Below are 16,474 nucleotides of genomic sequence, written 5' to 3'. Positions count from 1 at the left end.
GGCTTACAAAAAATAATTTTAATCATCCGTAGTTCTTTATAAAAATGGTAAGGATTCTTCGACACACTGAGCAATGAATACAAAAATGGAGGAGCGTTAGATTTACAGAAATTCCATACTGATGTTGAGGACTGACAATGCCTAATGGAATCAGCTCCAAGTTCACAAATTTCATAGCCTTTGTGAATATGAAAGAAAGAAAGAAACACCATTATAGTTATTTTTGGTATAAACAAGATTATTTGTCAGCTGATACTTTATTCACAAAAATAATTTAATACATATATAATTCCTGTCAAAAATATTCCAAATGTTTCACGAAATATGATGTATAGAAGCAAGATTGATATTCTCGAACTGTGTCACAGAATTTGTAAAGCGGTAAGGATAAGTTGTATTCATGGAAACTTTAGAGCGTCCTCTGTAATTATCAGTAAGGCAGCGACACCTGAAAAGATTGCGAAATTCTTTTCGGAACTTGCCTGTAAAATAAAACATACTTTAATGTTTTCAAAATATATATACATTTTAAAGATATCTAGAAAGTAATAATTTAACATATACTTAGTTGTATAACATTTTAGTCAACATATATTTAGTTGTATAACATTTTAGTCAATATATACTTATTCAACATATACATATAACTTATTATTCAACATATACTTAAAAAGAAAAACTATTACGGATATTCATATCAGATATGTCATCAAATTCCTGATTTGTATCCTCAGGAGGTGTAAATTATATTATGATACTACTACTACATGAAAACGTTACGCCATTACTATCTTCCGATCAACAATTTTCCTACAAAATAATGTTACGTGTCAAGACGCCAGCATTATCAGATCTTGGAGAAAAGTGTGTTCTTTCCTGCCAACCTGGCAAAGAACATGTTTTGCTAATCTTTTCTCTGCCATTCTGTTTAAGTGACCATACCATCTGAGATTAGCTCTGCTAACATACTCCTGAATACTAACAATGGCAAGTTCTTTCCTAATATCCTCATTTTTAATACAAAACTACCATTGCTGCCATCTGTTCACTCACTAATCATCCTCAGATCTGCTCTTCAGTCTTGGATCAAGTATTTTATTTCTGGTCCAGCTTTCAGATCCATAAGTTAAAATTGTGGATCTGTAGATGATTTAATGGTTTGAGTCTCCGTAGCCCAGTCGATATGGACGAAGCTGCTTGGTCGGAAAGACCTTGGTTTGATTCCCGTCTATGACGTGAAAACCTTTATCTGGTATCTTTCCATTAAAGGTAAGTTAGCCAGTCTCATATGGAGGTAGGAGCTTTTTTTTCACCAGGAAACTCGGATTTTTCGTCCTTCAGAACAGACAGTCCTGTCCCGTGAATATTCACAGTCGTAAAATATAATATATAATATATATACCTAAATTCTCCCCAAAAGGGATGGGGAGAAAACCCCACACAAATAAATAAATTAAGTATTTTGACGAATTTCTTTTTTATTCCATATAAATTTATTCAGCTTTTTTATTTATTTTATTTTATAAATTTATTCAGCTAACTTCCTACATACCAGCTTTAATTTTGTTGTCTATTTCCATATTTAATTTGCTATCTCCACTAAAAATTGTGCCTAAATAGCTGAAATGTTTTACTTGTTCTGTAGGTCGGTTCACTATTGAGAATACAGTTGACAATTTCAATGTTTCTGCCTATTTTCATTGTCTTTATATTTTTATTGTTGATTTTCATACCAAATTTATTATTATATATGAAGACTTGTAATGGAGATAATGTGCATCTTTGTCACACACCTAATTTTACATAACTATCTTCCTATACCTCCTACTGCTGATTTACGAGGGTGGTCTGAAAAGTTCTCGGTCTAACAATGAAAAAACGAATTTATAATTTCAAAATTATTATTTGTCAACATAATCTCCCTTTATTCCAGCGCCATTATCCCTTCCCCGTAGTGGTTATCACTAAGATCTGCAAAATACTTCTCTACAGCTCAGTCACCTCTTGATTCGAAGAAAAACGTTGACCAGCGAGGAAGAGGTTTAGTTTTGGGAAGAGATAGAAGTCAGAAGGAGCCAAATCTGGGGAATAAGGTGGATGTTCCAACAATTCATAGCGTAGATCTCCATTGATTTTCCCATTGCCAAAACACCTTAATGGGGACAGGTGCATTGTCCTGATGAAAGATGATTTTTTCCCTTCTGCAAACCAGGTTTCTCTCACGAATTATTTCGTCTAGTATGGTTAAAAGATCGGAATAATATTCCCCAGTTATTGTTTTACCCATTTCAAGATAATTAATAAACAAAATGCCCTTAGCATCCCAAAATACCGATGCCATGACCTGCTGCTGATGAAACCGACTTTGTCTTCTTTGGCGTTGAACAACCGGCTTCTGTCCACTGTTTTGACTGCTGTTTGTATTCTGGTGTGTAATGGTAAATTCAAGTCTCATCCATAATAATAAATCGATGACCGAAATCAGTTTTATTCTTGTTAAGCGCTCCAATCACTGTTCAGAGATTTTTATGCGAGTGTGTTTTTGATCTGCTGTAAGCAAGCGCGGCACCCATCTTGCGCAAAGCTCTTTCATTTGCAATCCTTCATGCAAAATATATCCTATACGTTCTTTTGAAATGCCTATAGTTTCAGCAATTTCAAGCACTTTGACACGCCGGTCAGCCAATACCGAAAACCTAGACATTGGTTTTCCGTAAACAAATTCTTAAACAACAACAAAAAAAAAACTTTCATAAAAATATTAAAAATATTACCAGAATAAATATACCGAAACTCTATTATAATAATATCTGTTACCATTAATTATTCTTGTGTTTCGCTAGAAACACAATTCTCTAACACATTTCTCAAGTGTGTTCCTCTTAAGATATACACACGACGATGCGATAGAAACATAACTAATGTAGAAGTAAGATAAATAAAAATAGTATTCTGGGTAACATACGTACGTGTGGGTGTGTTAAAACTTATGTCAGTGGCTATAGACTTTTCAGTGGTTGTTTGCTATCATGTCTTTGATTATTAGATTTTATATAAAGATGTTTTTAAAAAAGCCGTTTTTTTTTCGATGTTATCCTTAGGGATTAACATATACAGAAGGTCACACCTCCCTTCTACCCATAGGCAATAGGCTAGAGCTTTTTAAAGGAATAGTATTCGAAAGTTAATATCTGCATTTTATGAAATAACTGCTATACCGAACTTTTATATTAGAGTAATTAATTAGTTATTAAGTATCTCACCATTCATGAAGTTGTAGACAATAGGATTGATCGCACTGTTGGCGTAACAGAGCCAATGAGAAAGCAAAGATGCAACTGTTGTGGCATCAGTCTGGGGAAGACCACAGGTATATCTAGAAAGACAAAATAGGCTGTTACTGTTGAGCACAAATTTTTTTATTGAATGTTTTGTGTGTGTGTGTTTGTGTGCAGTTTATTATTAATTGATCACGACTTATTTTTACACATTTATTTCATATGTGAATCTCAACCACGAAATGTTGTAAACTTCTAGTACGCTAGTACCATGGGTGGGCTAAAGATTCGACAAGCTGGAAATCTTGCTCTGAAGTCCAAATACGAAATTTTTTCAAGAGTCTTCATATAAAGAGTATGGTGGACTCACCGGAGGCGATGAAATTCATATATTACCTAAAACTTAATACAAATCAAGTGGATATTAAATCCAACATTATTTCAAAGCGGAATACAGAAACTATAAAAGTTTCGTACGAAATTTGACATTTACGAGTTGCCCTAGCCTGGTGTATTCCCGTAAACTCTCTGGTCAAATTTCATACAAAAATTTTATAGTTTCTGTATTCCACTTTGAAATAATGTTGGATTTAATATCCACTTGATTTGTATAATTTTGCATCGCTGAAATGAAGCCTTTAGGTTCTTGCCAGCAAAGGTTGGTCGATTGGTAGAGCCTCTGGTACTAATGGCTCGCACAAAAAGTTAAGCAAGTTTGAGCGCGGTTAGTAGTCGGAAGGGGTTTCATTCGATGCTGTTGGCACACTCTCCCTCGATGAGTCTTTGGACTCCCTGGAGGTGCCACATAATAATAATAATAATAATATTTTAGTAAATACTTTACACAGCAACCGAGAGTTCGCTTACGAAAAATACACCTCTCCGACACTTCGAGTCCTTAGTATTGAAAGAGAGTTTTTGCTCTCTTAAGGTTTCTGCCTGGTCTCTGAAAACCAACCAGTTAGACGCAGCTGTCAGGCCAGTGAAACCTTATCAAAATGGACCAATAGGAGGCGAATATATGGACCTTGGGTAAAGTGACCATGTCTCTTATAAGGTCCGGCTAGGGTAACTCGTAAATGCCGGCGAGTGTATTCCGGTAAGCTCTCTGGTCAAATCTCGTACGAAACTTTTATAGTTTCTGTATGCGGCTTTGAAATAATGGATTTAATATCAATTTGATTTGTATAATTTTGCATCGCCGAAATGAAGCCGTTTGGCTCTTTATTTTACTAAATACCTAAAACTTATTTTCTTAAAAATAAGTTCTAGGTAGTAGATTAAAAACAGCCAAAATGTATGCAGCATAGGAAAAAACACCAAAAAATCATGAACGCTTATAAGATTAAAATTCACACGAAAGAAGCAACAATCAAAATTTAAGTTCTCAGTGCATACAGAAAAGCAAATCCTCATTGCGTTTTCATGGTTTCTATTTTAATAATGCGCTAATCTTCTTGTGTTTTGAATGAGGCTGATTATTAATTTAGCTCCTACTAGCAGCTTATTAATCACACGCTATCTAAAACGATCTTATCGTTTTGTTAGAGTGCAACGTAATTCTGAGTAACTCATTCACTTCCTTGAGTTCCGTGTACTTTTAGAAATAAAGGATTAATTGATTATTTATCTGTAAAAATCAATCAATTAACGCCTTTTCTTCTCTTATAGGGAGCAGGCGAGGCCCTTTTAATCCTGTCTACCTTTTGGAGACTGAGTGGGCAGATCAATCTCCACCGGTAGCCAATCAGAGATAACTGGCTATTACTAATTATAAGTGGCATCGGATGAAGAGACGACTGACATGTCACCATCTCGTAACCCCTAAGATAGTATATCGGTCTATGAAATAGTATGGGTTCTAGGTTCGATTTCACTGCAGATGGATATCAAATATCGATGCAAAACATGAAAGGAAAGGTATTTATATTGAATGAAAAGAAAAGTAAAGTTTGAGGAACTGGAAGCTTATAAGTGATGGAATAATAATGTCGTGATTATACTCAAGATGTAGTAATTAACTGTCATACAAATTTATGCACCATCAAACGATAAGAATCTTGAAAAAAAGATCTTTTATGAAACATTGCAGAAGAGCATAGAACGAATACCAAAACATGGCATAATTGTGCTTATGAATGTCATGAATCCTAAAGAAATAATGAAAAATGACTGAGCAGTAAGTAACGAGAATGGTAATTTACTGAGAGCGTTTTGTGAAATAAACAATCTTTTGATAGGAGGAAGCTTATTTTAGCACAAAGAAATGCATAAAATGACCTGGATGTCACCGCATAGTTAAAACAAAAGCCAAATTGATCACTTAGTAATCAAGTGTAATTTTAAATGCTTCTTTTTAGATGTTAAAAAAGGTGAAGAAGAGTTTATGTTTACTTAGTGCCAGCTAAGTCTTATTAAAGCAATTTAGGAATAAGAAAACTAGGCTCAAAACGGAAGAATATGTCAAAGTTAAAAATGAATGAAATAAAGAAATGGATGAAATTTTTGTTATGATAAATAACGAATCGATCGATTTCATGTCAGAGAATGAGAAAGCAGGAAAGAAACCCAGATGATTTGATAGAAACGAAGCAGAAATACGTTTAGATAGATAATAGGATGGAGAGAGATTTTGGATGCTAAGGAAGGATAAAAAAAAGGAAAGATTCGTTATCAAACAAAACTTGGAACATAATTGAAAGGCTAAAATTAAAATGCTATTTCTTAGAGAATTAAAAAAATTCACTCGAGAAAGTATAAAGAGAAAAACAAGTTAGTTAAAAGATCGGCAAGAGAAGATAAAAGGGAATGACTTGAATAGAATGTCAGAAGCATTCAGTGTTAGGACACACTGGAAAATTGTGTGGGATGACAAGGAAAATGTACTCTGAAAGAAGGAAATAGAAAATTCAATAAGGGATAAAAATGGTGTTGCTAGTTGATGAAGATAAGATTGTTGAAAAATGCAAAGAGAGAGAGAGAGCACACTTTGATGAAATTTTATGTGTAGAATAACAATATAAATAACATACCAAGAAGTGCAATAAATTAAGATCTCGTATAAGTGTGGATTTAAATATAGGGTGTTTCAAAAGAGTATATACAACTTTGCAGGAGAACAGAATAATTCGGAAGACCTTCAAAAGCTGAGTGAGTGAGTGAGTGTCATGATGTAGTGAAGCACATTAATTTTTGGTCATGTAATTTTATTACCTAATGACAACACTAGATGGCGTGATACATCACACCACAAGCCCTGGAAAGTCAACCAGATGGGCGTCTCGTCAAATTGGAATTCCACATGTGACTGTGTGGCGTGTTTTACGACAGCGTCTACATTTAAGGCCCTACAAATTTACACTCGTACAACATTTGAAGAAAGACAAGAAGATACGCTAAGATTTCTGTACGGAAATTATAGCATTTAAGCAGGTAGAACAAAATAGCTTTTTGGACACGATGGTTTTCCGTGATTAGTGTTCTTTTCACTTAAGTAGGCAAGTAAACACAACTGCAGAATTTGAGGAAGCGAAAATCCACACGCCATTATAGAACATGTTCGCGGCATCCCAAAGGCTAACATTTTTTGCGCCATAATCAAGAAGAAAGTGTATGGACCCTCCTTTTTTTTTTTTGTTTGTTTGTTTTGGTGTCTACCTTTACTGGTGGTGTGTATCTGGACATGCTACGTGAGGATATAATACCACAGTTAGAATGACCACGACGGACACATTTCCAGCAAGTCGGAGCACAGTCTCATTACCTGACAGACATAAGGTCGTACCTCGCCACCCGTTTTCCAGGCGGATGGATTAGTAGAGGGGCACCTGTAGTATGGTCACTGCGTTCTCCCGACCTTATACCGTTAGATTCTTTGTGGGGGGCTTTGCGAAAGATCGAGTGTTTGTAGCATACCACCACTAGCAGCCAATTTGGATGAGCTGCGTGCTAGAATAACTGCAGTCATTGCTGAAGTTAGGCCAGATATGCTCTGCCGTGTGTTGCAAGAAATTAATTACTGACGGGATGTCTGCAGAATTACTGCAGGCGGTCATATCGAACTTCTGTCTGTGTTGAAACTTCAAGTGTTACGCTACATTTGCATGGTAATAAAAATTGTTTATCTGTCGCTATTTACCTTCTATTGTCATTTTGAACACCCTGTATTATACTCTAGATCTAATCGAAAAATGAAATAATGAACGTAATAGAGAAGATGAAGATGAAAATGCATGTGGCAATGACAGTGTAACAATAGCAATGCTTAGGACAACTTTATTCAATATCACTTGCTAATAAATTGCAAGTGATCTTTAATAAAGCGCTATAGTGAAAAAATAACCAGAGAAAGATGATTCAATACGAAAATTGGAGGTGGGATTAGTGTATTGTTAATATCCGCTTTTTTTTTTCTTCTTTTTTTTTGTAAAATTTTTGATAAATAGGATTAAAAGTGAAATAGAAAATACATTAAAGCATGAGCTAATTGTATATACTGTATAACACATTTTTAATTTAAGCAATATCATTGAACAAAGTATAGAATTTAGATTCTCCTTAATTACCTAAATTTTACCCAACTACTTAAAGTTTATAAATTTTGCCAAATCATTTGATAGTACTGATACAGAGGTATCAGTACTACGTGTATAAGAATATGGGTAACAACCAGAATCTATGGAATTCCTGATAAACATGTGAGGATAATTAAAAGGATACAAGTATGAGAAGAGAAATTAAATGAATTTTTCCACATCACACTGAATATCCAAATATTCAGGTGTGATACTTTCATATCATCAAAAGATGTCGAACTTAAAATAAACATGACTAAATAAAACCTTCTTAAATTAAACAACAAAAAAATTAAAACTGAACAACTTACATAGTGGAAAAAGTTAAGAAATTTACGTACTTGGAGAGCTAATGTTAATACTAGTGGCACTGACAAGGATATAGCACAAAGATTGACGAAAGTAAATATTCCTTTTAGAAAATTTGAATATTATATGGAAATCGTATTTTGGTGTAAAACCAAAACAAGGATCTTCAATAGCAATGAGATCATTGCCATTACATGGAAAACACACAGAAATTAACAGAGTAACAGGAAGAAAACATTTAGTTTTCAGTGCTCGCATAGCATATTAAAAATATTTTTTCAATTACATAAACAATAAAAACGGTTTAAACTCGTGGATTTTAAACTAAGTATTCACTGTCTTTCATTGGCTGATAGCATCTGAATGATTCACAATAAACATATAAAGAGATCTAAACGCTTCAAACAGTCTTTATTTTACGAATTCAAAGATAGTGAACAGTTACAGTATCACATTAGGCACATCATGCGTAGTGTGTATATTGTGTAAATTTTGTAGGTGATTGTTATCCTAAAAGATGTCTTGAATTCGTGCATGTAACAAGCCCATTCGTGGATGCTCAGGCCATTAGGGTAACGTTGTTTCTCTTCTATACAGAGTTAAAGTTTTTATTTATTTTATTTATTTTATTTTATTTCATTATGGAGCTTTAGGAGTGTCCTGCGTTCGATTCCCGTCGACGACGCGAGGAGGTTAAGGATCTTCCTCAGCCATAGCCAAGTTAGTCGGTTTTGGGCGTGGACAGCAGGGTTTTTTCCGCCAGTTTATCTGTGGTTTTTCATCCCGCAAGCAGGCAAACCGGTCCCATGAACACACACGGATTACAGTCAGGAATACTGACCCAGCCATAGGTCTGATTCGTCAACTATGCCGATTCAGAGCCCGGATAAAAAAACTGAGGGGACTGAGATGGTGCCGTACCTCTCCGTAAAGGGGACTCACGGCTGTTGTATCATCATACGATAATTATTATTATTATGGATCTTTAAAGACTCCACCTCAAATATAAGAACGTTATTCAGTGGTTGTATGGGTTTGCATACAATTAAGAGCTGTTCTTCATTAATTAATGCCTTGGCTAAAGAGTAAATAAACCCTGTTTTTAGGGAGGGTGTTTAAGAGGCAATATTTAGAATGTAAGAAAGACTCGAGTACTCCTAAGAAACCTCACCTTGTCCAGAGAGTTGAGTGCTGGGAAGAGTAAGACTGGAAGAAAGAGTTCTGTTATTTCAAGAAATTATTCAGGTTGAGTTAACTAGGGTTGAAATTAACAAGGTTATCAGAACGTCATTTGAAGAATGGTTTGGAGATGAGAATTCAAGATTAAAGAAGATAACATTCTGAAAGTAATTTGTGTAGGGCTAGGTTCATCGAATGAGAAAGAGGAGTACAGTGTACTGCTGTGTATAATCATCAAAACTTTAGATTGGATTTACAGTCGACTGGAGGTCTTTGATATATAGAAAAAGAGAGTAAGTAAGTTAAAGACAAGAACCATGTGAAACGCCAGCATCATTAATTGCAAATTTTCTAAATAAAGTTCCTTTCCACCATCACATGTAACACGCTACTGGACAAAATTAATAAAACACTTGGAAAATGTGGATCCAAGCGTCAATCGTGCAGTTTGCGATGAAGTGGGACAAAATTTGGTATGGTGGTGTACAATAGAATAAAAATGAAATGAGGAGACAGCGAGAAACATCGGCCAGGCATAAGAGAACACTACAATAGCGTTGTATAAGAATTACTAAAATGATCACATTAGAAAAATCGATACAGTGTGATCGAAAATATGGTCGCATGACATCAGTAAGGCGTATTTTTTACGTGACTCCCACCCACGAAGGTTTATATAAACATATAGTACATTTGTACCGTGAGTGGACTAAGGATTTTTTTTTCTATTTTTAAATTTTATATATTTTTTGTATTTTATTTTATTTTATTTTACATATTCCGAAACCCCTACTCTAAGGATTAAACATAGAACTTTTTCGAACCACTTCAGGCCTCAATTAAGCGGAGGGGATAGTCTCACACCGGACGGTGAAATTCATATCCCACTTAAAGACAATCACAAACATCCATACTCACAGTGGGATTCAAACCCGCAACCATTTGGTCAGAGAGCGTATTCGCTAACTACTCGGCCAGCCAAGTTGGCGGTCATCCCCGCTAATGGTTAAACAGGCCTGATAGCGGTGGACTACGCTCGATATAAGAGTGTGTATAAGATTCTGTTGGTGTGCATCGCGATGTTCAAGGGTGTCCCACACACATGTTTGTTCTTATTTAAGTTTAGCGATCTTGCTGGTCACACATGATAATCTTCCTGGCCACTTTAAAGATACTCATCCATCCACCAGCTGAGCTCTCTGGTAGTGGCATTGTCATGCATGAAAAAGAAAATCTGGGCCAATTACACTCCTGCAAGGTCGAGGTCGCAGGATGAGTTTGTGGATCTGTTCTCAGTACTTCTGCGCAGTTACGGTATCCTTATTACAAACATGAAGAAGGTTGAGACCGCTGATTATTTTTCTGCCACGCACGAGAACACTGTCTCTGCTGTAAGCGTCTCTTTCTCTAACGGAGAGATGGTACCGCATTTTTCATTCTGTCCATATCAGACAATGGCTAGAATCTGTTTGTTGGCTAAAATGGGATCATCAAAGAATAGAACTATACCCTATTTGTTAGAGCTTCGAACCCAGTTCTTTCCAAACCGAGGACATCGTCTTTGCTGAGCTACTCGAAGCTCGAAAAGTTCACCATTGAAGAGTAGCTTATTTTCTATATGACGCGCCATCTTTTATCAAAAACAGAGATTACCTATATGCTTGACAGTACTTCAAACAACTCATTTATGAAGTTGGAGGTGGGAAGAGCTTTATTCTATATAAAAAAAATAAAGAATCACAACCTGACACACTTCGTTAATTTGTGCAAAAATGCAAAAGACTGCAATAATTTCTAGTATGTAAACGACTTTACATATAAGATGGAACCAAAAATCAGTAAAGATATCAACTGACAGATGTGTTTAATAGAGAACAAAAGAACATGGAGAGCACCACTTACACGTCATGTCACGTCACAAATAAGCAAAAAAAAAAAAAATGCATGATTAGCGATCAAAGACTCAAGGGAGAAAATTCAATAGTTATTTCAACAATTCATAGCAAGTAGTCCAGAATGGATACAGCATTTAGTTGAAGCCGGGGGAGGGGGGTGTTGCTACAGTAGGTAAACAGAGACATCCAGTCATATAAAGGCTTGGTGAATCCCCCCACTCCCAGTCAGTAATAATATCTGTGGATTGAAGTACCGAACAAAGGCATTCTGATGGGAGAGAAAGGAAATACATTGTGCAGAGTGTTTTTAAGGCAGACCACATTTGAATAATTGCGTGACGTATTGGTCATCTGAATTTGGGAAGAGGAGATGATAAAAGAAAACTACTGGAGAAGGTTCAAAAGATAGTACTCGAGTTTTTTTATGACACTCTTACCCACCGAAGGTTATAAACCTATAACAGATTGGTTGTGTTGGTTGGAATCACGGCTATGAAGCCAGTGAATTATATCTATTAAATGCGAGTGTTCTCTGCTCCTTTGCCTCTTTTTGCAGGAGGGAGAACAATATGCTACCTCCGAATGAGACCAGCTAGCTCACCTTCAGTTAAGCGTTTATAAATGTTCTTCATCCTAGACATGATTTGAATGCAGATCTTTCAAACTCAAAGACAAATCTCTTGAATGCGCTATAGCAGTTCTGTGGAAAGATTAAAGCTCGATAATCTGAGAATTCTGCCATATGGACCAAACATAACATTTTCATGCAATTTCAGGCCTCATACAAATGCAAGTTAATGGTCTCACTGGGCGCTGAAAAAGGATGTGTGTGTGTGTGTGTGTGTGTGTGTGTGTGTGTGTGTGTGTGTGTGTGTGTGTGTGTGTGTGTGTGTGTGTGTGTGTGTGTGTGTGTGTGTGTGTGTGTGTGTGTGTGTGTGTGTGTGTGTGTGTGTGTGTGTGTGTGTGTGTGTGTGCGTGCGTGCGTGCGTGCGTGCATCGTAGCGATATTTGAATCCACAACCTCTTACTTAGACAAATGAAAGACTCGATAAAGATAATAAACATTATCAAATCATCAAATTTGCTATTATGTTTAGAATATGGGGAGAAACTTGATTGCTGTTTTTACATTTTATTCTGCTTCATTTTCAAAAAAAAAAAAGAAACACGATAATCTCTTTATTGCCTTGTAGGGAGTAGATGAGGCCGTTTAGCCCTATCTAACATTTGAAGACTGAGTGGGCAGTTCAATCACCACCAGTAGCCAATCAGAGATAGCTGATCCAACACTATCACTAATTATACATGGGACCAGTGAGGAGAGGCGGCTGACAAGTGCCGCCATATATATTGTCTAATATAGTGTAGGTTCTATATGTCGATTTTCTTGAGTTTACGGGACGAAAAACCCAGAGTTTTCGGGAGAAAAAAATCGGCTTGCTCGTTCCAGAGATCGATTATCTCTGGAACCGGTCGAAGAAAGGCTTAGAAAATGTTCCTCAAGTCTGTGACTAGAACTGAATCTAGGGCTCGAAGAAACGCCGCTTTCACTAAGCCACACAGGCTGATTTCTGTTCTATCAATTTAGAATACAAAGAAAATTAGTTAGATTTGAAACATAAATTGACAAGAAGATCAAGAAGTACCTAATAATTATAAGTTATTGTTCCTTTCTTCTGTCTCTATACTGCGACCATTTCTGGATCTTGAGAAGGGTTCTTTTGAGTAAGATAATAACAATGAGATATTAAAAAGAAAAAGATATTGCTGTTGATGGAAAGTAGATAGGACTCCATTGAACCCATATGATGGGGATAATAATAATATTTCTAGAAGGTACAAGATTTTGAAATTATTAAATATTCCCAAGTGTTGAATCTCATTCGAAGAATATATCCCAATTATGTATCATTTGAAAATTTTCTTTAAGACAGTCATCTGGAAATAAAATTTAATATTTTAACATTGACCATTAAGTTAAAATAAGAAATAAATACAATTATTTCTCGTAACTGATATAGTGAATTAACAAGTAAGAACCATACTTACCTAAGTGTATTAATTAAATGCACCGGAAGGTAACAAAGCCCAAAAATAATCACTACAGCTATTAACATCTTTGCTGCTTTCCTTCGTGATCTTATTTGTCCTTCACAGCTTTGATTGATGGGAATTAATTTCACTGTTCCGTTTCTGGTATTGTGCTTGACCATCGCTTTGAAAATTAATAAAACGGATTATAAAATTGTTGTATTCCGCATTTGTTTTTAAACAATTCAACATATGAATATCATTCCACCGCATTCGACACTGTATTGTGTTGAATGCGGGTGTTTAAACGTTACACGAAAGTTTTATTTTCAGTTATGTCATGCAGGACAGCTTTCTGAATAAGATGCAGAGGAGTTACCAAACGAAATAAAATAAAATAAATTCGCTAACGCCTTTTGTTCTCAATGGGAGTGGTGAGGCCGTTTATCCTTAACTACCTTTGAAAACTGCGGAAGCCACTCTCCACCTTACCCAACCACAGATAGCTGACTCAAGACTATCAATGATATTTAATTGGCATCGGGGGAAGAGAGTACGCAGACAACTGCCGCCATTTCGTACTCTCTAACTGCGAGGATATACATTATTGTCTGAAACTGTATTTTTTACTGTCGATTTACTTGCGAAAGTGTGCGAGTATCTAAAGGGTTTGTTTATAACAAGAAATAGTGAGGAAAAACAGATATCACTTAATAACTATCCCTTATTTGCTCATTTATGATCTTTATACAGTTGCTTTTTCTTCATTCCATCCAAGTGGAGAAACAAAAAGTGAAAATGCAAGAGGGATGACAGAAGCGAAAAAAAAGTATGGAAACAATATTTAATTACACTTTAATGACTAGATTAAATAAATGTCAAAACACCTTTCTTAATCACTGTAGGTTATGGAGGCTAGCTGTGTAACTTTTCCCTTTTTGCTAAGCTTCTTTATTTTGCATCTGGACAGCTTTACCCCAAGCAATGAATATCTCCTTCTTCTTCTTTCCTTTTTTCCGGATACTGTACTTCATATTTGTCTCCTTTGACTTTTTACAAGAAAGAATCATAAATATCTTCAGTAGTCTGCTCCCAGGAATCTTTAGTGCCGTTCTTATCTTCTATCCCTCCTTTTCCCCTCGAAACGTATATTCTACCCCTATATTTTATCAGAATTAGAGCATAAAACCCTTTATTATAATTATTATTATTACGTTGATTTACTTGCAGAAGTGTGCGCGTATATAAGGTGGTTTGTTTATAACAAGAAAAAGTAAGGAAAAACAGATATCACATGGTAAAAGAAACGATACTCAGAACTGCAGACCAATAGCTACCCTACCAGTCATTTCAAAAATTCTAGAAAAATAACACACAGCAGACTACAGAACTATTTACAGAAGTACAACATCATCTCACAAAACCAATACGGCTTTCAGAAAACAAAAAGCACCATCACATTATTAGAAGACATCGCTGACGCAATAAACAAAGCTCTCGATAAAAACAAGTACGCCGTCCTTATACTGCTTGACTTAACCAAAGCATTTGATACACTTGAACATGACATACTACCCACCAAACTATACTCAATAGGTATAAGAGGAACACTGCATACATGGTTCAGGAACTACCTCTCAAACAGAACACAAGTAACAAAAATAGGTACATCTCACAGCCGGGGTATACAAATAAAACACGGTGTCCCTCAAGGCGCCATATTATCACCCACTCTATTCAACACATACATTAACGATGTTCATAACATGGCCATAAGAAGTCAAATATTTCAGTACGCAGATGACACCGTTCTACTAGCAAACCACACAGATATCACGGCTCTCTCCAAAGCACAACAAGACCTAAATGAAATCACAACATACTTCTACCAAAACGCAATTGTAATCAACAGCACCAAAACACAGATGTTGATAATACACAACCCAAGAATCATGCCCCCGCACCACTATCGATACACTGTCACACATACCGTTGCATTAACAACAAAAAAATCTGCCAATGTCTCGAAATCAAACCTGTAACACATGCAAAATACCTTGGTCTCTACATAGATTGCCACCTTAAATGGACAAAACATATAGAATACCTAAATTCCAAACTCCGGATCATCGTAGCAAAACTCTTCCAAGTAAAAGACATTATTCCATCTAACATAAAAAAACTCCTATATCATGGTATCTGCGAATCCCTACTCAGATACGGTATAACAGTCTATTCAAACACATCAAACAGCCACCTAGCAAAATTAGAAATATTACATAGGAAAATAGTATCAACAGTGATTTGGACACCTTATACCCAATAATCCAATATCTGACCAGCACATGGCGATACATAGAATCCTGAGCATTAAAAATATGAAACACTACATAACATTAATAAGGAATTACTTCAACATCAGCTATCGATACAACAGAGACACATATCGTATAACACGACCTACAACAACTCTCTACATCCCTAAACCCCCTCAACAACTCATACGGCTCTTTTGTGAGATCGTATCAGATACACACGCTACTCAACAACCTACCAAGAATAAAGAGCCAAGAGGCTATTTTTTTTTTCGGCGATGTAAATTAAGTTAAGGGGATAATAAATCCCTCATTATTTATTATTATTATTTTTTTAAAGCCGAATAAGAAACTCAAAGATCGAGATCTAAGAGTTTCATGCCGAAGAACTTCTGGCGAGTCCATGTATGTCGATGCATGTTCATGAGTTCCGGACTCGTCGGAAGTTCTTCGGCATGAAATTCTTAGATCTCGATCTTCAAGTTTCTTATTCGGCTTTAAAAATAATGAGGGATTTATTATCCCCTTAACTTAACCTATCAAGAAATTTAAAAACATAGATAACTACAGAACATTAAAACACGAACTCTGGAAAATATACCAACAAAGTTAATATACCATTAACACTAATATCACATCACAAATCAAGCATCCAGTGCCTACATCCCATCCATAAACAGTAACAACAACATAAATAGTGAAGGCTAATCCCACTCTCTTCATAAAAGCTAACCCGAGCTTCGAAGTAGGTGGGATTAATACACCTCATTCATCTACACGTAATTCTCATAATCAAAGACTGCAGATTATGTAACAAAACAGTCAGTAAGGTGTATAACAATAATGAAGATACTGATAATATTATTCAGATAAGCTCTGCAAAGCTTCGAGGA

At 35.7% G+C, this 16,474-nt stretch overlaps 1 protein-coding gene across 1 annotated transcript in view; it reads right to left on the bottom strand.

Annotated features, from left to right (window-relative positions):
- Positions 1–315: 315 nt before the first annotated feature.
- Positions 316–16,474, bottom strand: part of LOC150101008 (orexin receptor type 2-like) — a 102,652-nt gene continuing 86,493 nt past the window's right edge. The window contains exons 4-6 of the mRNA XM_090402144.1: positions 13,285–13,450; positions 3,264–3,376; positions 316–482 (exon numbers count right to left, since the gene is read on the bottom strand). Of these exons, the coding sequence (XP_090258270.1) occupies positions 316–482; positions 3,264–3,376; positions 13,285–13,450 (446 nt within the window). The remainder of the gene's footprint in view (positions 483–3,263; positions 3,377–13,284; positions 13,451–16,474) is intronic.

This window comes from Typopeltis vanoorti, chromosome 12, assembly GCF_054136105.1.
Source record: "Typopeltis vanoorti isolate ZY-2024b chromosome 12, IOZ_Tvanoo_1.0, whole genome shotgun sequence".
In the NCBI taxonomy this organism is placed as follows: Eukaryota; Metazoa; Arthropoda; class Arachnida; order Uropygi; family Thelyphonidae; genus Typopeltis; species Typopeltis vanoorti.
This window is presented reverse-complemented; position numbering and strand designations above follow the sequence as displayed.